We start from the raw sequence: 21468 nt of genomic DNA, 5'->3' as shown, positions 1-21468 counted from the left end.
GGATTAACAAGCGTAGTGCTGTTTCTGTGTTATGTGAATGCGTAGATGTTGCGTTGATCCAGTTCAGCCCTGCATACTAATTGCTGACTATTTTCTAAGTTCGTGTAATGGCATGATTCACCGTTACAGACGTAATAATATCATTGATGTATCCCAACAGATTAAGTACTAATGGAATAACACAAGGCGTGACCTTTGCTATTTTAGAATAAAGAGTTACTGTCAAATTGAACTACATAACCCAACATATACTGGACAAAGTAAGTTAGGGATATCGGTGTTTTTATGACTGCTATTTTATAAGTATGTCAGTGAATAAATATATCATTGTTCATAATCTCAAAATTTACAAATATCCCAAACATTTTGTGTCCAGTATATTTGGATAAGTGAAGCCAATGGAATGTCTGATTTGTCACCATGCATGAGTTTTGTTCGAGACGACTGTGCTGAATTTTACGTCGCCCGAAGTGATGTATTTTTAGTTTAAGACGTGCAATTTCGATCCATTTTCTTAGCTGTCGGTTAAAACGAGCACGTACATTACGCCTGGGAAATATTAACTTTTGAAGACGTATTAACAGCGATTCTGAAAAGAAATCATCTTGGTGAAATCGATCTCGCTCTCGGAAAAGCATTCATTGACTTGATTTCCCCCCGACTCTTCAATTAAGTTTCTCCGAAGGGGTCATGAAATATATCAATTTTAACTGCCATGAGCGATCAAATCATGCATCATGCATTTGAACTTGTAGAGACGTGTGGCTGTGTATGGCTGAAGTGTTTTGTGACTGTCAATGTACGATTCAATGGCGTTCCAAATTAGCGTAGACTGTATCTTTCAATATTGCTCACATTACGTTTCATGACTTTCCGATATATACAAGCTGGTGTCTCCTATTCTCGAGGTACTTACGGATATCGGCTGAAAAAATAATACAGCTCTTTTCGTATGTATGCTTGTTGTTTTTAAATGAAGAGATTCCCCCTCTAATATCTGCATCTGTCAACTGCTTGATCCATCACGTGTATTATTGCACTTGATCTCGATGAGAAACATGGTCGTCCGCCACTGATTTTTGCATTCTTTTCCCACAGATGTTACTCCTGTCATATCATCCAGGAATATATGACAGGAGTAACCTCTGTGGGAAGAGAATGACTTTTTGAGGCGTCTTCCTTTTCTCGCGGCTTAACGAAAAAGTAACGTTATTAGGTATAAGGAAGGGGAATCTTGTCGGAAAGGGCGCGGGGAAACTTACGATTTTTGAAATATTCGTTACAATGCAACATTTTGATAATCCACAGACTTGGGCCACTCCCTATAGTTACCGGTCTGTGATGTAAACAGCCGCTAAGTATCACGCATCTGCAATTTCTGCAGAAAATGTGTTTACCGCGAGAATAGGAGACGGCCCTATTATATATGCGCTATGTTTATAAGAAGTATGATGTCACGTTTGAAAGACTCTTGCATGCATTGTTCATAACGTTGCAGATTGATTTATGGGAAATATTATGACCATATTTCCAAGTTCTGAGACACACGGCGATACTTGGTGAATTAGCTTCCCAGCCAGCAGACATTGTGACATATTTTCAGAATACTGCTTAAAGCAGTTTCACAAAAATTATCCCATCTCACACATTTTTGGTATGCTGAACAGTGCATCACCAGGACGATAGTACAAGTGCTGCTTGTCGTAACAGGCGACTAACGGTATCGGGTGGTCAGGCTCGCAGACTTGGTTGACACGTGTCATCGGTTCCCAGTAGCGCAGATCTTTGCTCACACTACTGATCACTGGATTGTCTGGTCCTGACTCGATTATTTACAAACCGTCGCCATGTAACTGGAATATTGCTGAGTGCGGCATAACACTAAACTCACTCACTCACTTACTCATAAACCATCCTCAAAATCAGATAATCACTTGACACCTTACATCAGTTTGTAGCAGGGATATTGTTGTTGAGATCGACTAAACGAGAAAATGCCAATTGGCGTCCAAACCTCAAGAAAATAATTTTTTTCCATCGCATATAATTTTCGCATAGCCATGCTGTACACTCAGTGCAATTGGTGTTCCCATTCACATACAGTATGCTGTGCTGTTGTGTTATTGATTGTAGAAGTAGCTTGTTCAACTCAAGCGTGTAACGGAATCATGTAGCAAACAAATGTAATGTCAAAATGTGTCATGTTTCATTGATTGCTTCTCGCGGAATGTGTTTACTATGTGATTTAGATCAATTAGATTTGAATACTGTGAGCCAGTTAGCGGTATTTTCTCTCACTCACGTTGTGTTGATGAAAGAATTTCTATCCTATGGGGACCCAGGTTTGAATGTGCCTCCATCGCTCCGTTGCTGTGACTAAATGAGAGGAGGTTGGAATCTTAGGGTCTATTTGATGCCGAGTAAAGCATTCGTAACTACTCGCCTCTTTCCGTTACCTACGGTACCCGGTTTGCCGGAATGACACGCGTAGCTACGAATGTTGAGTCGTTGTCGACACGGGTACTACAGATGTGCACCTCAGGTACGGAGCTCTATGCAAGAATGTATCCTAAACCAGGTGAAAATACAGAAACCTACTCGGTTCCGTAAACAGCGACCAAGTTCTTACTCCGCAACCCCAAGCAGAAGGTAACCTTTCAACTGACTGCAAGTGGTAATATGCAAGGTTACTTCCAGTGTATTGTTAATTTTTATATAACGCAATTAAACGCATGTAATTCAACATTATGGCAATTCCGATCACGAAAAAAGGCACAATGCGGAATGAAATCGTCATGGGTTACGTATTCTGATTTGGAATAAGGTACGTTTCTGTACACAGAAAACATCTGTAGTATGTGCCGATAGCCACCCCTTCAGCCGAGTTGCCGATGCTACATGACGTAGATATGACGTTCCAACGTACCCAGGGACGGTGGGGTGGCCTAGTGGTTAAAGCGTTCGCTCGTCACGCCGGAGACCCGGGTTCGATTCCCCACATGGGTACAATGTGTGAAGCCCATTTTCTGGTGTCCCCCGTCGTGATATTGCTGGAATATTGCCAAAAGCGGCGTAAAACTAAACTCACTCACTCACTCACCCAACGTACTCCTCTTAAGGGATTCATTGCAAATGTTCTGGCCCAGATCCGATCATGTAGAAGGCATATTGCTGAGAGCATCGCTGAGTTACGCAAACGCACGCACGCATGCACTCGCGCAATTGTATATCTGTATGTTGGCGGACCAGAGATTAAGGGTGCGTTGCAAACAACCAATCGCTTGCAAGCGATGTACAGCGGTTCACCTGTCTACGGAGCGCTAACTTTCAGCCCCTTGCAATCGCTGGATGCGCTCTCTTCGTTCTCAAACCGAAATGGCGGCTAAGGAGAAGAATTCGACGGCGGAACAAGAATTGTTTGACCAGCTCATGGGCAAAGACACCTTACATCCCACCACCCTCAGCTCCTTCCACTGTTTCAGTGTGTTCATTAACGATAGTAAATTCATCACTTGTCATCGAGATGTTTCTAATGCGTTCTTTATTCGGCCTAGACGAACAAACGGTAATCGCTCCGCCATTTTTGGAAGGATGAGAAACGCTTCGACCTGTTGCAAGCCCGGAATAAGCGATTCATTTGCTTTCTGTATGCGATTTCCGGCTTACAACGCACCCTTACACATCTTGTTTTGCTTTCCACAGGGCGACCGAGTGAGCTGCATGGGCTTCAAATGAAGATAGCAGATAAATACAACATACACGAGATCACACGCAGGCTGCAGGTACGCAGTATTACATTCAATAGTTACTGAGTTTCTTTGTTATAACAGGATCCGGTGGTCGTGGCTCCGAATAACAGATTATGAGTTATGATCCCGACTAACATGTTGAACACTCAAAGATGTCTGGCATTTGACCATTTGAGGACATCATAGTTTACTGGGTAATTTAGTGTAATGATGCAGACCATTATGGATTGGAATCTGAGGCTGATAAAGCAATAACTGCCATTATTAGCTTTATTTCTCAGTTGCATCCTGCCAAGTCATCGAGTCAGACCGTCTGATTAATTTATCTGTCACCTCTGTGGGCGAGCTTTTTGCTCCTAAGGACGATAACTCTAATTTTTAAATGAGACGGCCGAACTTGAAATAAATCGCCCGTCTGTGAGGTGGCATGCTTGCGATCCTAATGTTAATTGATCTGGTTGACACACAAGCAATAGTTGTCATGTCATGAGTCTGATCTGTGCCACTACACCATGGCTAGCAGCGCTAAATGTCCCTATCTAAAATGTAGAAGAGGTGTTTTTCTCACAGCCCACATTGGTCCTCCGATTGAGTATTCTCGGACTGTACAATTTGGAAGTATTTCTGATGTGTAATAAAACAACATAAACGTCAACACTGGAGACGAATAGTGCTGGATTAGCATCTTGAAACAGATCTCGCGGGGCTCAAAAGACATATGAGTGAGAAAACCACAAAAATGGCTAAGGCAGATTCAGGAATTATCCGGGGTTGGAAGGGGTGTGCCGAACTTAGGTTCCCCATCCCGATCGCCCAAAGAAGTGAATGGGTCAAGCGATCCCCCAAGGTGCCCACGAAAGGGCAAGTGTGTCCTGTCGTATTGGCCTCCAAACAATTGAATTATGACCTCACAATATCGTGATCGAAAGTCAATCCAGCTGTAGTTATGAATGACATCAATCATATTTCAGCTGGACGGGCCTGAACTGAGCAACTTGAAGGACAAGTCTGACATGCAAAAATACCAGGTAGGCCTAAACTAATATTTGATAAATTTAGAGCAATGTATCTTTATAACTCGAACCCTGATGCACAACTGAGGCTTACTGGTTGTTGAAATAAATCATGTTAATCATCACGTTGGTTGGAACTGGGTTCAGCCTCATGTATAATCTCGTTCCACTCACCCATACACTGCAGGATGCTGTATCATGTGCAATACGATATTTATTATCCTTGAAAAGTAAAAGCCTCGGAACAGTAAGGACCTCGGTGAAAATTGTCAAAGGTAGATTTTTTCTGGAATGTTATTACAACAATTATTTTTTAAATATTTGGAACATAACTGACCGGGAAACAGTACAGTGAAGACTGTCAAAACCAGCATCTGTCCAATCCGGCAAGTTGTCAACACTGGCGTAAAATCTCAGCCCCGTCTGTGACTTGTACATGTATCATCAGCGCTACAATCCGGCACATTGTCTATACCAGATTTGTACTTAAGTCCCAATTAGTGCTGGTTTACACAGCTTCCACTGTTTTCGCTTCCGCACGCTCTAACAGATAAATATGTCTGTTTCAGTACTCCTTCGAACTTGAACGCCGTGTTCTGCAGAGAATAGACATGGCCAGCTTGATGGAGTCATCGTCGTAGGACATCTTGAGAACTGACAACGCCAGATCTGTAACCAGGAACGCCTTTCTATATTTCGTTTGCTCTTCAGCACAGCTGAGAAGTCTTAGATTTTGCGTATTTTGCCAACAAGGACATGTCTTCTTTAGGATGATTATGTCAGCCTGCTGCCATCTTTTGTGTGTTTCATGTGTTTGGTCTGTAGTTTATGACGATTTTCTCGCTATCTATTTACATCAAGCTTTCTTTTCCTTTGTGCGTGTGTGTTTGGGAAACGGTACCTACTGGACTGCATAATTACTTGACGGATCTGCTTCAATGTCCAGAAAGAAGATACTGCCGTTCAATGCTATTGATCTGAATGCCTTAACTTTCTCCATAACCAAAAATCTGCTGGCATCAGTGCTCAGGTGAATACACAGTAGGAGTGTTATTTTTATAATGACGGTTTGACACCGATATCGTCACATTGATGAGTGGCTAAACATTCTTCTTATGGCCATGATGAGAAAACGGATCAATCACAGTAACATTCACGACCTATTTTACTCGCTGATCCATGGGGGCTTATCCGTCTTAGATAGTTTTGTAAGAAATGGCGGCTCACTAAAGATCAAAGGTCCAAACCGGAAGTCTCTCCTGATTGGATGCATTGAAGAGGAGCAGGAACGTGTGTTCTTTCGGTGTCTTCAGTTAGGAGTTGATGTTTCAGCGGCAGATGAGTCTGGGCGAACAGCTTTACACTGGGCGTGTATGCAGGGGAAGATTGAGTATGTGAGGCCCTTGCTTGCCCGTGGAGCAAATGTAAATCAGATCGACAAGGAGTTGAACACATGTCTAATGCTAGCTGTGACGAACAACCATTACGAAATCGTAGAACAGCTTTGTAGATCAGGCTGTGATGTCAGTGCCAGAAACGAGGATGGTGTTTCTGCTTTGCATTTGGCTTGTCAAAAGATGCAGAGGGACGCTGTGAAATTGTTACTGCAGTGTGGTGCTGACTGCACAGTCAAAACCTACCGAGGGGAATCCCCAATAACCTTTTGTCTGTCCAACAAAGACATAGAAACAGTCCAGATTCTCCTAGAATCAAACGCGAGCTTTGCAGAAGGCGACACGTATTCCCAGGATTTAGTGCACGCGGTTGAAAGAAATTATACAGATGCTGTCCAGTTACTTCTTTCATCAGGTGTAGATCCATGCCCAAACAGTATAACCGATTCGGCCAAGTCAATTATTTTGTCAAATGTTACTTGGCCGATTCTGCGTACTTCACTTATGTCAGAATATGGCTACCTTACAACTTCCAGTCCTGTGAACAAACTTGTGCAGCACATCGTTGGTAATCGCCTGTTTGCGAAGGGATCACGACAAATCTTGGAACTTGCAGTCCTGTATGGCCTACAGATCCCCAGCTCAGGAAAGATGTGGGTTTCTCCAAAAGGCTTACCTGATATGTGTAGGTCGTATTTATTAGCTATCAAGGACGAGAAAGGATACCAAATGCTTAGTTTAAAATTACTATGTAGAACCCGGATCAGATGTTGTTTGGGTCTAGGTGTGGTCCGGAAAGTGAAGGCACTACCGCTGCCTAGTAGGCTTCAACGATACTTGTGCTTCTCTAGAGAATATTGCCTTGATAAGCCATTGCTTTAAACTGTTAAAGGTCGTTTTTACTTGAACTCGTATTTTGTAGTAATGGAACTTCTAGTCTCCGTGAAATTCTGGTGTGTGCACAAATATGTGCCCCACCGTGATATTTAGCTGCGTAATTGTTGAATGTGGTATAAAAGTAGCAATATTCAAGCTATATCACGGCGGGGAACATCTAGACTACGATATAGCTTCTGAAATGAACATATTTAACGTAAAATCAGGCCCTAAATTATACTTATAAAATGTACTAGTATTAAAAAGGAGTCACGAGACTTTCTTCATTTTCAGAAACAGCAGAAATCATATATTTGTTTTACTGTCTGTAAAAGGGACACCAGATGTTGGCTTCACACAAAAACTAACACCCTTACTAGTCGCTACATTAGTTGAATTCTCAGTACCCGTGTGCCACCCACAGTTTAAATGTCAAGGGATGTATGATTTTGTGAGATATATATTTGATATCTGTATATGTATATAAAAGAAAACATTTTTGTTGTACCTGTATGAAAGCATCGATTTGGAAATGGTGAATAGAAACATGGGTGCATATATTTTTATATATATGAATAAATAATATATGGGTGAAAAATGGATTTGTTATACTTGTAGATTAACCTCCACAATCTGGAATTCACTCGCCTTCCGTGTTGCTGTAGAAACAGGCAAAATGTCAGCCCACCCACGCATATGGGATACCAATGCTATAGTCTGTCCAACAAAGACAGAAACAGTTCAGATTCACCTAGAATCAAACGCGAACTTTGCAGAAGGCGACACGCATTCCCAGGATTTAGTAAACGCGGTTGAAAGAAGTTATACAGATGCTGTCCAGCTACTTCTTTGATCAGGTGTTGATCCATGCCCAAACAGTATCACCGATTTGGCCAAGTCAGTTATTTCGTCACATTTTACTTGGCCGATTCTGCGTACTTCACTTATGTCTGAATATGGCTACCTTACAACCTCCAGTCCTGTGAACAAACTTGTGCAGCACATCGTTGGTAATCGCCTGTTCGCGAAGGGATCACGACAAATCTTGGAACTTGCAGTCCTGTATGGCCTACAGAAAAATGTGTGACCTCTGGACAAATGTGGGTTTCTCCAAAAGGCTTACCTGCCATTTGTAGATGGCATTCACATTTACATATGGAATACCAGTCTTATATAAAGTAATTCAAACTAGAACATATATTTACAAATATACAGTTGTAACAGTATGAATGGATTTCTGAACTGCATCCCACAGACACAAATATTCACTGTTTAAAAAGATGAAACCATTCCAGAATTCAGGGGTTGTAATTGGGCGCCCCAATACCACCTCCTAGATCGATGACTGTATAGTTATCAGAAGTACTCTCTCTCATTGATTGTACAAGTGTGCACACGACCCCGGGCTAATAATTTCAGTGAAACTCCTTGTCTTTGTCGGATACCATGCAAACAAGATTTTCCCGCCGCGATATTCTAACTACAAACACCGTGTTGTAGTTGGCAGGACCGACGTAAATGTTTTGTGTTGTCTAAGGCTCGATACAGCCGAAAATGATGAACAGAGAAGCTATATGAAGAGCCCAAACTTCGAAGACCCTATATAGATGTGTCTCACCGCATGCGTATGTGAAGTCACTCATTTCGTGAAATGACTAAGACATTTGTGTAACACAATCAATATACTTTAGTCATTTCATGACATTTTACTTAATAACTTAATCTACAAAAGTAAATCACAATTTCAACATCATTTATTGTCACTAACAGGTAAAACTATTGTGACAGAGACTGTTGTACTTCAGCCTGACCTTTTAGCATTTACACCTGTTTGTTTGATACTTTCTTGTGTCCAAATGACTGATATCACAATCTGTAAGATATATAGTCTATATATAGTCTGACGACTGAAGCCGGCCTGGTACAGTAATGCGCATCTTACGGACTTCATAAGATAACCAATTCTAACCCGTACATGCAAGCTTGACAAACACGTTTGTGTATTCGTTGAAATAAGCTGTACAGGTGCTAGCTGTACAGGACCCTACGCTACACAAGCACATCACAAATGCTGTGACACTTCAGGAAGCCACAGGAATACATAGTGGTCAAAGAGGAATCCTGTACCAACTATCGCAATACACCCACTCTCTCTCGAATATTTGCGACTACAAGATTGTTGTGATTCATTGTCAGAACCACGACGAAAGAGCAGTAAGCTTACACCCCGTCTGGCACTACCAGCAGTCAGATAATGAAACCGACATTATCAATCGGAAAGAATTTACTGGTGTTCACATTTATGTGAAGAAATCTAAATAGTTCATTTCAACAAAGCCCAAACCTGTCAGCGCCCAGACTAAACCACGAATCGAATTTTCTGAAGTGAGAAAAAAATTTCCAACCACAGAATTACAACTGACTCTATAACTGGAGTATCCTCTGCAGACAGATGACATTCGCCAGGCGACTCATCATTCTACTGGTTCAACACTGAGAGCCTTTACCTATCTTGGTCGATGTGTCCATTCAGCTGTTGAACGAGCTATCTGTACCTCTCACTTGGCCAAGGCAGTCCCAACGGTTTTCATCTAATTGTGTGTTTTTCTCTGGATTTCGATTTAATTTATGCTCACGTGAATAGACTGCATGTGTTGCGTATTTGGTTCGAAAAAAAACCCAGCATTTATCTGAACACTTACATTCCTTAGAAAATACATAATAAACAGTGTTATTTATTTAAGTCAAATATAAGATTTCATTTTTTAATCTGTAATTTCAAGGTTTTTTATGGGCCCTTGTATTCTTTTTTGGTTGATTGATTTAACGTTTAAGGCCACACTCGGCAATGTTCAGCTATGTGATCACGGTTTGTAAATAATAGCGTCTGCGTCAGACTACCCAGTGATCAACAACATGAGCATCGATCTACACAATTTTGATACGATGACCTGTGCCCGTCAAGTCAGCTAGCCTGACCATCCGATCCCGTTAGTTGCTTTTTACTACAAGGGTGGGTTGCAGAAGATCGATGCTAACCTGGATCTTCATGAGTACAAATGTACGTGTGTATGGTCTTTGTTAATTTACGTGTCAAATAACTGTAAGCAGTAAGAATGGTTTCTTTTTATGAGGGCTTGATGTGTTTAGTCATGACTTTCAGCTTCAAGACTACGCAAGTCCAGTTGTCAGCCTTAGAATCTTTGGTAATTTCCAACACTGATGATAAACCGAGCATTTGTCATTTCTAGTAAAATGAGATGTTTTATAACGGACAGCTGATGCTTCTATTGTCATGTATGACGCAGATCCATGGCGGACTTTGTCAGATCATGCAATGAAAAGTTCAACACGTCCCAGGTCGGAATATAACATACCCTGTAATAATGATCATAGCATATAATTAGAGCAAGTGACATTTCATACTGGTTGGGCGAAAATTATATGACATTTTCAATGTAACAGTCGTTTCGGTTGATGTAGAAACCTATTCGGAACAACAACGTGCATCTTCTAGTTCTTCCACAAAGGTACATAATAGGAATGATAAGTAGAGCTGTTGTAGCTTGTTCAGCTGTGTTCATAAGGTGGCAATTAAGGTATCGATTTGACAGGACTTTGAAAAGATACGTCATTTCAAAATTCATGAGAGGACAAAATTATCAATATCCCGCGGAGTGGAAACTACTATCTTGAAAACAGAACAACACTTAGTTTTACTGATTGCATGTCAAATGTGATAGCATTTGTGGATTAATTTATTCTAAATTAAAAGGATAAAACATAAACTATTATTTTGTACAATGTTGTTAATCGACATTACCTATGGATTCAGTTAAGGTGCTGGTTTCAGATATTATATGTTTTGTAATTTATTCCACTGTACAGACTATCACAATTGTAATATATTTCACTGTACAACCTATCACTACTGTAATATATTTCACTGTACAGACTATCACAACTGTAATGTATTTCACTGTAGAACCTATCACTACTGTAATTTATTTCACTGAACAACATGTCACGTCAGTACTATACAACCTACCACTTCTGTATTACGTTTCGCTAAACCTCCTCACCACCTTCATGTCAGAGAGAGAGGGAGGAGAGAGAGATCCTTCATTCCTTCTGTACTAGATTTTATTTTCCATAAAATCACCTCCTATATAGTACATAGCTAAAATACCGTTAACAGTTCTCTAAGATTGTTTTTCATTTGTTCAATAAATATCACTTGTACTTTTGACATGTGTCTGTTAGCTCTGCTGCTATAATATGCAGATGCAACATAAAACTTCACTGTTCCACATTACATCAATGTGGATGACACTTTAAGTTCTCTCAGGGGTTATACCGTATGATGTAGCAGTGTCACCCGAGCGGTTTTGTTTGTTCCCAGAATGCCAATCTACCAGAAAGCATCTGTTCACCACGAGACCTATCTTTGTGCCAGTTTTGATGAGGAAATATTCTGGGGTTTGCAAGATCTGCTCCAGAAAGGAGCAAAACTGTAGTTTCCAGCCTATTCAAATTAGTTGGCATGGAAACTAAAAAAAACGTATTTTCCAAAAATGTGAAATCGATCAAGTCATTAGCTCGCCAGAAGACATATGTTTGTGTCACACTGGTGAAAAAATGTATTGCCATGGAAACTCTAACAGTTATGTTTCAAAACAATCAAAAGGCATCACTTCCTCAATAGACATAGGTATTAAGGCCACATATTACTCATCACATTATACACAGCTACATCTAGTCCACACACATACAACTGAAGGCATCACACCTTTATCAAAGACACTCATGTATTTTTACAGGCTGTAAAATATTTGGATTTGACACCGTATTGAAGAATATGCCAGTGTTATTGCTAGATTTCAAGTGCAATAAATATTCACAGCATATTTATCGGAGTACTGTCAGTCACATGAACTATGAACACACGTTCCTTTATTCGAACTTTAAGAACTTAAATCACACTCTGCAATATTCCAGATTTATGACGGTCGAATCCAGTGATGTAAATAACGCCCTACACTCTAAGCAGTTGAGATAAGACCAGTACAGACAAAGTCAGCCAGCCTAAAGAGTGGTATGGATTGCTGGACCAAGGAGGCAACGTTTAGTGAAATACAATATTATTACTTTTAACTATCTTGTTCAGTTAATGTGTATAAATATCCAACATACTACTTCAGTAGAAGTTTGATTCGTTACAGTAGATCTTATTTCTCAAGTCCAAAAATATGTTACTTTTTTACATAAATCTGCAGTTACGCATCGGAAATTTTCTTTGAACGCATTGAATAAGAGGCAAGCATACAAGCATCTGGTATTAGGAAGAACTACAAAGAAGACGGGTGTTACGAATGCAAGTGTTCTTATCTGTAGGCACAAAACAGGACTCAGTGTGTGCATATTATGATATTATACCCTGTGACAGAATGCTGTTGCTTTGTTTACATTTCAAGGAAAAGACAAGCATATTTCACGCAGTCAGGTATATTGTCCTTAACCCCGTGCAGTGTTTAAGGTTTTCGATAAGCCATGACCCATCGTGATAAAAATAATTGCGTCTGAAAGATTTTTTCGGGTAATAAAGTAACAGTCTGCAGAAAATCCTTAAATATCTTTTAGGTTACGAAAACAAACGACAATTTCCCCTTTCAATTTATGAGCGATGGATCAGGATATGGTCATTATGGGCTAATAACGTTTTCGCCAGTTGTCACTTGTCTGACCTTTCTCATTCTCAGGTAAAATTACTGTTAACCCATGTGTGCGATTATTAAAAAATCTTAACCCTTTTTACCTTAGTTTAGCGGTAAAATGATTTGAAATATTAACAGTATTCACTATTGGTAAGTCTTTACAACTTAGATAATCATATGAAGTCACAATACATTCTATGGTCCATCAAACTGTCGTAATTTCGTATATACAGAAATTATCAGAACTACCTGATTCAGTTATATTCATCCATGTCCGAAGCTGAGGCGTTATATCACTGCCATTACCCAAAGCATTCAATTCCCCATTACGGCGAGGTGGTTAAGGTTTTCTATAAGCTTAGTTTGTTTTGCTAAGATAATTACATGACCCACTACTGTGATAAAATAATTGCGTCTGAAAGATTTTCTACCGTAATAATGCAAACAGTCTGCAGAAAATCCTTTAACATCATATAGTTTTCGAAAACAAACGACAATTCCCCCCTTACCTTTTGGAGCAATGGATCAGGACATTTGTGGGGTAATAACTTGTTCGTCCGTTGTCTTTTGTCTGACCTTTCTGATGTTCGGGTATAATTATTGTTAACCAATATGTGCGATTTTAAAAAAAAAATCTTAACCCATATCTGGACATAGAGGCAAAATAATCTGAAAAGTGAAAAAAAACCCATTCACTATTGGCAAATTTATACAACTATAATAACTACATCAAGTGACAATACATTCTATCGCACATGAAAGTGTAATGTCGTATATTTTCAGAAATATCAATATCTTCATCCATATCCGACGCTTAGGCGCTATAACACTGTCATTAACAAATACAGTGAACATGCAATTCCCCATTTCGGCGATGATCTGGTTAACCGTAGGTGATGTAGTTCATACACAATACATTTCTCATTGTATACGATCTCATAGACATCACCGAGACCGTACCATACCCCTAATAGCTGACGAAACCTCTTTTAGCAATAACAGGATATCTAGCCCCACGAATGACCGGATCACTCATAGGCGTTTACTCTAAGTAGCAGCTAATAAATGATTTAGTGTACACATGCGTATGGATATTAAATCCCGGCAATATCGATCTTTGTAGCTATCAGCCACAGTGGCGGATCCAATGGTAGGGGTAGGAGGCTCCTGGATCCGCCTATGAGCCGTAAATTTAATTTTAATCCGCAGACAGAAACATTCCACCTTAATCACGGGACACGTACTCAAATCGCGCCTGGTCAGGCGTTCTTCTGTTGTATGAAAAAAGATCGTATCGGTAGGGTCCGAGGTCAGATCGCGCACTATTTGCAATGACGCGTGATTTAGTGACCAACCAATCTTGACTGTAATATACAGCCGGTATCACCATTGACCTTGTACCAATGGTAAACTTCAAAATTTTAATGGACCATTTTTGTATTCTAATGTGCAAAATGGCCCAAGGCCCCTGCCGTTCCCAATCCCTGGTAACAGATTAAAAACAAATAATGTGGCATCTAATCATTTATACAGGAGCACATGGATCAATAAGTCAACGTTTTCCACAACTTATAAAATTAGTTTAATGACAGTAAGTAAATATACATCATGCATAATGTTTATAAGTGCACAGGTATGTAAAACCGAGTTGAATGAAGAGCTAGGTGGCCCCTGGTTATCAGAGACTGAGAGTGGGGAATCAGTTTCCGGTGTCTTTGATAGCCTCCTTTGAATCAATAACCGTTGCGTTCTGAAAATAGGAAACATACTGTCACTTCGAGTGAAAATGTCAATCAACAAAAGTTTTGCTCGATTGAATTAGCAGTCGGAATACCCGCCTCACACTAACTTAGATTTCAAGGTTCAAGAACTGAGAGAGGCCTCCTCATGAGACATTTATGTGATTAATGAGGTCGTCGCCATTCTGTGTCACACTGTGTGCCCAAGCGAACAGACTGTTGGAACGAACACATGGAACAGCCCCATTATAAATGTCTTTGGCAAATACTGGGAACCTAACTGGACTCCATTATGTTTTAGGAAACCTAAACTAGAACCTAAGTTTAATAATGACTTAACTTATGAGACAGAATGAATCATGTATTGAACAGAATATGAAGCCAGCTCCCAAAGCCAGCGCGAAGGTAACATGTGTTGTAGTGTAATTCTTGACAAGTATCCACAATTACGATTTGCAGCATTTGTCTGGGCATTTGGAAGTACAAGGAAAATTAATAACAGGGTTTTGCATTTGATTCGTTTTGGGAAAACAATGACATCGCTAGAACTAGAGCAGGTTTGAGCGAAAACTCTGGTGTCTTAAATGCTTTAAATGGATTCACATTTTCAACAATTCAAATACTACATTCAGCATTTAGTTTTACACCCAAAGACAGTGTTAGATACATTTACTCCATTATAGTCAATGCAGAGCTGGAAATCTAAAAAAAACCCAGGAAACACAAACCATAACAATCATGTGAAGAAATATTCGGTTGGTAAAAACACAGATCCTGGTAGCTTTCACAAAACTGAATATACACCTGTAATTATCCATATGTTGTTTCGTAGCAGAACATTACCATTTTAGCAGCTAAAAATGAATGATTCTTAACACTTGTTGGAACTATCTAATCTGTACAATACTTATGAAAATGAAAGGAATCTGGTCAGATGATATTCAAGTATGTTCGTGCACGGAATATCGCCTTTCGTGACCAAACACAGAATCGTGCTTTACGTAACAATAGTGTTAAACGCTCGTAGCCTGAAGAGGCATTTACTTGATTGCAACCTAAAGCAAAGAAATGCGTAATAGGCTACGTTACTGATATACATATGAAACAAGCAAACACGCACAAGGGAAGGGAATAAATATCAGTACCGACCCCCCAATTGCCGTTTCTGATGAAGGGACAAGTAATCACCAGTACCGGGTTATCCACGGTGTTCAGCATGTGCAGATCAATAATTTCTAGTCTTGGCGGGTTTAAATCCCTCTCGTGTTTCGCCGACAGATACGGCGTATCGTCATCGTCGTCTTCAAACCGCTGACCACCCAGACAAGCAAATGATGTCAGTGCTGTAGAGAGTGATCGCCGTGCCCTGATACCGATTTTTCGGAGCCTATCCAAACTTGAACGTCTCTCTAAACTATGCCTCCTCATTTTAACATTTTCCCCAGATTCTTCTAATTTGGAACGTTGCTCTCTTTCCAGTGTATTCTCGGGGCTCAATTCTTCTATCAGTTCCCCGTGAATCGCCGTGTCCTTTTGACGGGACCATCGCCAGCTGGGCACGCGCAATCGGTAGAATTTGAATGATGGGAATTTAAATGTCTCTTTGCATTTATCGTCTCCCGACTCGTGTATTGATGACTCCGATAACGCAGCTGATCCTTTTCTTGTATCCTCCCCGGAAGAAACTGTTGCAGAAATTGTATCATTCGAACAGTCCATGTCTTCCTGATACTCATATTTTGACCACATCGTCATATTCGAGAGTCCATCACTGTCTATTCGTTTCTTGCGTTTTGGGTGACAGTTATCGTCATCATCCGGGTTAAAGGTGAGCTCAAGTCGCACTGTGGTATCCGTGGCCATTATGCATGGAAACAATCACTCAAAGGTTCCAGTAATTCTATGTAAAGAGCATTATTATTCGAAACATCAACATCGTTCCTTTCTGATTAGCAGACGATGCATCGAAGTGCGCATGCTCAGACAAGGGACATAACTGTTGAGAACTATTTTCCAACCACCGGACAGAACAGTCGAGGACAATCAATAAGGAAAATATCATGTGGTGGGCCTGTATGCACACGTGTGCAGTAAAAAAAAACCCCAAAGCATTGTAAACAAATCAATTCTTTATCAAACGCGACCTATTAGCATAGTTAGGGTAATAAATCAACAAGATTGTAGAATGATCAAATTAATGTAAATACACCTGATACCAGACACATTGATTTGCAAAGTTGTGTTTTGGATTTTTTATTTTGTTGTTGTTTTGTTGTTTTTGTTGTTGTTTTTTTGTAAATCCGGGAATGCTGTCAGTGAAATTTCATATGCTGAATGACCTAAGACATGATTTTTGTTTGTTGTTTAGTCCAGCAGTCAGACTGTCGCAGGGATATGGCGGCGTTTTATATATAATCGAGTCTGGTTTTCACAAGTCAGTGGTCAACGTCAGGCAGCGTTCGAAATACCTGCCTGTCCTGAACGGGATATTTTCAACACGGATTCTCAAATTCACCTGCCCAACGGTCAGGTGAAAATTTAGACATGTATATGGAGATGTTGTGTGGGTGGGTACGTTTTGGTCAAGTTTTACATCTAACCAGCACTCTGAAGTTTACTATTGGTACAAGGGCAGTGGGGCATTTTAAAATTCAGAAAAAATCTTTTTAAACGCCATTGTATTATACAGAAACTCCTGTTTCATGTAATGAAATACTAACTTATTACAGGCACTCATTGGGACTGAAGAAATAATCCGGTTTAGACAATGTCCCGGATTATAGAGATGATGATAAATGTACAAGCCACGCATGGGACTGAGATTTTATGTTGGTGTTGACAACTTGCCGGTTTTTACAGATGCCGGTTATGAGAGCTTCCACTGTATAAGTAGATTTAGGAAGACCGGATATTGTTGGCAAAATAGTGCAGAATCGTAGCGGCACTTTCAGAAACAGTCATCTTCCATCAAACGAGCACGATACGTTCATCTGTAACCATTGTAGCGGCATGTCACAAATATAATATATGTCAGATTCAGGCTGAACAGGCTTCGTAATACACGTGTCATGACCAGTGTGCGAAATGGTTTCCAAATTTTGGTAGACAGTCGAGTTAGCTATGGCTTACATTTACTAGCCCACAAAATAACTGACTAGCCCGAAATTCGAATGTAGACACGGCTTTTTTAACTCCGCTGCAAATATGGTGAGATTTTAATCAGGCCAGAATTTTTCTTGATTTAAAAATGTATTACATATACATGTAACTTAACACGTCGGAGGAAGTGATATACATGTATTTAAAAATGACCCCATGAAAATTTACTTACCAGTCGTGCCAGTTGATTGACTACACTTTTACTAGCCACGTGCTAACGGACCAGTGGCTATTTCGCACCCTTGACGGTACAAGTACACTGGATGCTCTGAATTTACTTATTTTTGTTTATGTTTTGAAGCATAAGCATTTTAAAAATCCCATGAGGATATCGGTAACTCAGAGTCTGAGTTATCGACATCCTCACGCCATTTTTAAAAAAATGCTTTATTCTTCAATTCATAGACATTAATAAGCAAAGTTAGTGCATTCAATGTATTGGCACCAACAAGGCTTATCAGTGTGCTAAATAATTTTGATTGTATACTCGTGGAATAATCGCCAAGCAATCTACCTGCCGCCATGCTGGCAACGCATGTTTTTTTGTTTGTTTGGTTGGTTTTGTTTGTTTGTTTTGTTTTTGTTTTTTTTTAAATCACAACCAACTATACCGCTGATAATAAAACTTACTTTTGCATTTGGAGAATATCCTAAATTTAGATTTTATCTTGAAGGCGTTTATGTCAACTTTGTTCATCAGGTACTGTCTCTGTCACAGACACCAGAACATAATATACACTAAACGCTAGATGGAGCGTTATCGTCTTTCCTTAATGAATTTCTTCAAATCTATTCAAGTAAGGATCCTCTGAAGGTCCGGGGTATATTAGGCCATAAACAACCCATGCTTGCCATAAAAGGCGAATATGTTTGTCGTAAGAGGCGACTAACATGATCGGGTAGTCAGGCTCGCTGACTTGGTTGACACATGTCGGGACAATTCCCACCCGGACAATTCCCACCCGGACAAATGCCACCTGGACAATTCCCACATAGGACAATTCCCACACGGACAGTCCTCACCCCAAAATATAAGTAACATGAAGAACATTGTTCAGTTTCAACATTTATTCAGTTTAACATATGTACTGTTTAAAACAATCATGAACTATTACTTTCTTCTTGACATGCTTTAGTATCAGTTTTACTGATCCTAACTAATACATAACAAATGATAGCATTTAAGTAAGGAAGCACTACTTTGTGACATACATAAGGCTACTGTAACTTTTAATGATATTGCCATGTTTGCATTATCTGGTCCAGACTCGATTATCTACTGGTCGCTGTCATGTTGCCGGCGTAAAAAGAAACTCACTCACTCAAGTGAAGGATATTGAATCATATGGTCACTAAAATGTTGTGTTGTTAAAGGTCACGTGCAAACAAAAAATGAAACATAATTAAAACAAAATTATCACGAACAGACTTTGAGTTTTATCTGTGACAGGCTGCTTAATCACAATCAACATGTGTTCTCCATGTGTTCCCATAGACATGAATTAAAACATTTTAGTTTTCAAGAAGACACATTTAGTTGTTTAATTGGCCTCGGTTTCTCTGAAGGTAAATCACAAATTTCGGAAATATGTGCAACTGAGGAAGAAGAGTTTGGTCAGACATTTTGGGGCAAATTGGCTCTTTGCTGGTGACTAACTAATTAACTCAAATCGTAAATAATTTGAGATGTACTTGCAGGGGCAGGTGCACACTTCGGAATCTATTCCAATCAGAAGGGGATTATTCCAGGGGGATTCCTTAAGTCCTTTGCTTTTTTGTCTGTCTTTAAATCCCCTGAGCTTTCCACTCATTAAAGAGTAGGATTACCGTCAAGGACCTCCTTAACACAGATACCTAACACCCCTTACTCATCTCCTATACATGGATGACATGGAGCTCCTTGCCAAAGGAGATACCAAGTTGAAAGAGGTTCGCCTCGTCGAGTCAGTTTGTAATGATTTTGGCATGACATTTGGACTCGACAAATGTAATACTTTTCATTTGAAAGGCGGCAAGGTAACTAATGATGGATCGGTCAATTTATTAAACATTCTGGTATTAAGCATCTTGTAGAAGATCAGGGTTACACCTATCTTGGAATGCACGTTCGAGACAAGCTCCAGAATGCCCAGATTCAAGATAAACTTCGGACCGAGTAAAAGTCTGGAAAATCTGGAGCCCAGAGCTAAATGCTCGAAAGAAGGTCAAAACCATCAATACTTTTGATTTGGAGTAGCTGATTGGATAAAGCAAGATATCCGGAGTGGGAAGGAACATGTTTTGTAACAGAACTCACCAATCTCGTTCCTCTGTTAATCGTTTATATTTGCTTATCTGTTCTAGAGGTACGGATTGATTAATGTGGGGGCTCTTCATGATTGAATTTTATTGTGTACTTTTGCATATATATATATATATTCTGAGAAGCCATGGCATCGTGTATACATGCAGTGTGTGGAACGGAATAGCAATCCAAGCGACTACTTCCCCTGGGTGAAACCCCACAGAGAAAAGCCCCTTTGGACAAAAGCCCACTGCCAAAAAATACATAATAAACAAAACAAAACAAACAAAAAACAAACAAAAAACACAAAAAAACCAAACAAACAAACCAAACCACGAAACAAACCAAACCAAACCCCAATAAACCCATAGGAGACAGAAGCCCCACATTATGTTTTCAAGGTGGTCTACGCAGGAGGTTGAGGAGGAGGATGTGAAATTACGGATTAAGGCATTTAATGTTTTTTTTGTTTTTTGTTTTGTTTTTTTTTTGACTGGAGGAGGAAATATTAATTAATGTCACGACTGTAAACTCAACAATATCTATAAAACAGTCAAGGTGCTGATAATGGCCACCAGTGAAAATGGAAATTCTGTGAAATAACAAAGGTGGTGTCAAACTTAGCTTTCAGGGCTTTATAAACACTAAAAGAGCGTAAATAAGTCGGCCATTCGATGGGAGTGTCCGTGACCAACATGCAAAAAGACTGCAAATAATCTGTGTATGGGCTTAAAAGATAATGTGAAAACTGTTCCCGAATTTCTCAAGGATGTTGGACACACAGTGAGATTAGGTAAGATGTAAACAACATTAGTATCAATATCAGGTTTCACGTGACAAGTTTTAGTGGTGCTGCTACTTTTGTATTCAAAAGCTATGTTTATCTTTCATGTAAATAAATCTTGTTAAATCTGAACTGTTTTCTTTTATGTACTCCTAAAAAAGTGTAGGAGAACTACTTTCAATGTACGATTGTCGAAATTGGGAGATATATGGGATTGAATCAATGTTGAATAAGAATGGATGTTTTGAGAATGCATCACCACGTGGATTTCATTCATAGCAAAGCTGTCCGCTCAGTTATCCCCCTTGTTAGGTGACTGGAGCATGACTTGAAAATGTCAGGTTTACAATTTTCACTCAGTAGTGTGTGATCTGATCCTGAAAACTCTGACCATTCACAGTTGCAAGAAAATTATCGAAAAATGGTCTGCAGTGATTCATTCACCTGCCTGAAAAACGTCAAGATTCGTAATCACATCCCATGCACGTGCAGGAGGCTCCCACGTTGTGCACGTGCTTCCCATGCATTGTGGTTGCGTGTGGTGATAACGTGAAATGGGTTTCTTTCTACCAGACATCAAAGTTCAGGTCCCATACTTTTTTCAAGTTTATATTATCTGGGGCTTTTGTCTGAGATGTCTGGGGTTTTGTCCAAGGGGACTTCTGTCTTGTGGCGCTTTTGTCCGCCCACCGGTGGCTGGTCTCAGATGTGAAACGGAAGGCTTCTTTTTAGTTGACCAAGACCGGTCACTTCACA

General features: G+C 39.9%; 2 protein-coding genes across 2 annotated transcripts; one reads left to right on the top strand and one right to left on the bottom strand.

Moving 5' to 3' along the window:
- The first annotated feature begins 5877 nt into the window (after nt 1–5877).
- Nucleotides 5878–7038, top strand: LOC137278395 (putative ankyrin repeat protein RF_0381). Its single transcript, XM_067810689.1, has one exon. The coding sequence runs from the start codon at nt 5878–5880 to the stop codon at nt 7036–7038; it is 1161 nt and encodes a 386-aa protein (XP_067666790.1).
- Nucleotides 7039–14304: 7266 nt separating this feature from the next.
- LOC137277052 (uncharacterized) lies at nt 14305–16457 on the bottom strand. The gene is made up of 2 exons (XM_067808712.1): nt 15680–16457; nt 14305–14496 (listed from the first exon to the last, which is right to left on the bottom strand). Exons 1-2 carry the CDS (start codon nt 16346–16348, stop codon nt 14446–14448), a joined length of 720 nt encoding a protein of 239 aa, XP_067664813.1. The 5' UTR covers nt 16349–16457; the 3' UTR covers nt 14305–14445.
- Nucleotides 16458–21468: the final 5011 nt, after the last annotated feature.

This window comes from Haliotis asinina, chromosome 3 (assembly GCF_037392515.1).
Source record: "Haliotis asinina isolate JCU_RB_2024 chromosome 3, JCU_Hal_asi_v2, whole genome shotgun sequence".
NCBI lineage: Eukaryota > Metazoa > Mollusca > Gastropoda > Lepetellida > Haliotidae > Haliotis > Haliotis asinina.
This window is presented reverse-complemented; position numbering and strand designations above follow the sequence as displayed.

Bases quoted from the DNA above. Each gene is read 5' to 3' on its own strand.
- LOC137278395 (XM_067810689.1), top strand. From the start codon at position 5,878: ATGGCCATGATGAGAAAACGGATCAATCACAGTAACATTCACGACCTA.
- LOC137277052 (XM_067808712.1), bottom strand. From the start codon at position 16,348: ATGGCCACGGATACCACAGTGCGACTTGAGCTCACCTTTAACCCGGAT. The intron at 14,497-15,679 runs GTACTGGTGATT...TCCTATTTTCAG, and splicing joins TGAACACCGTGGATAACCCG to AACGCAACGGTTATTGATTC.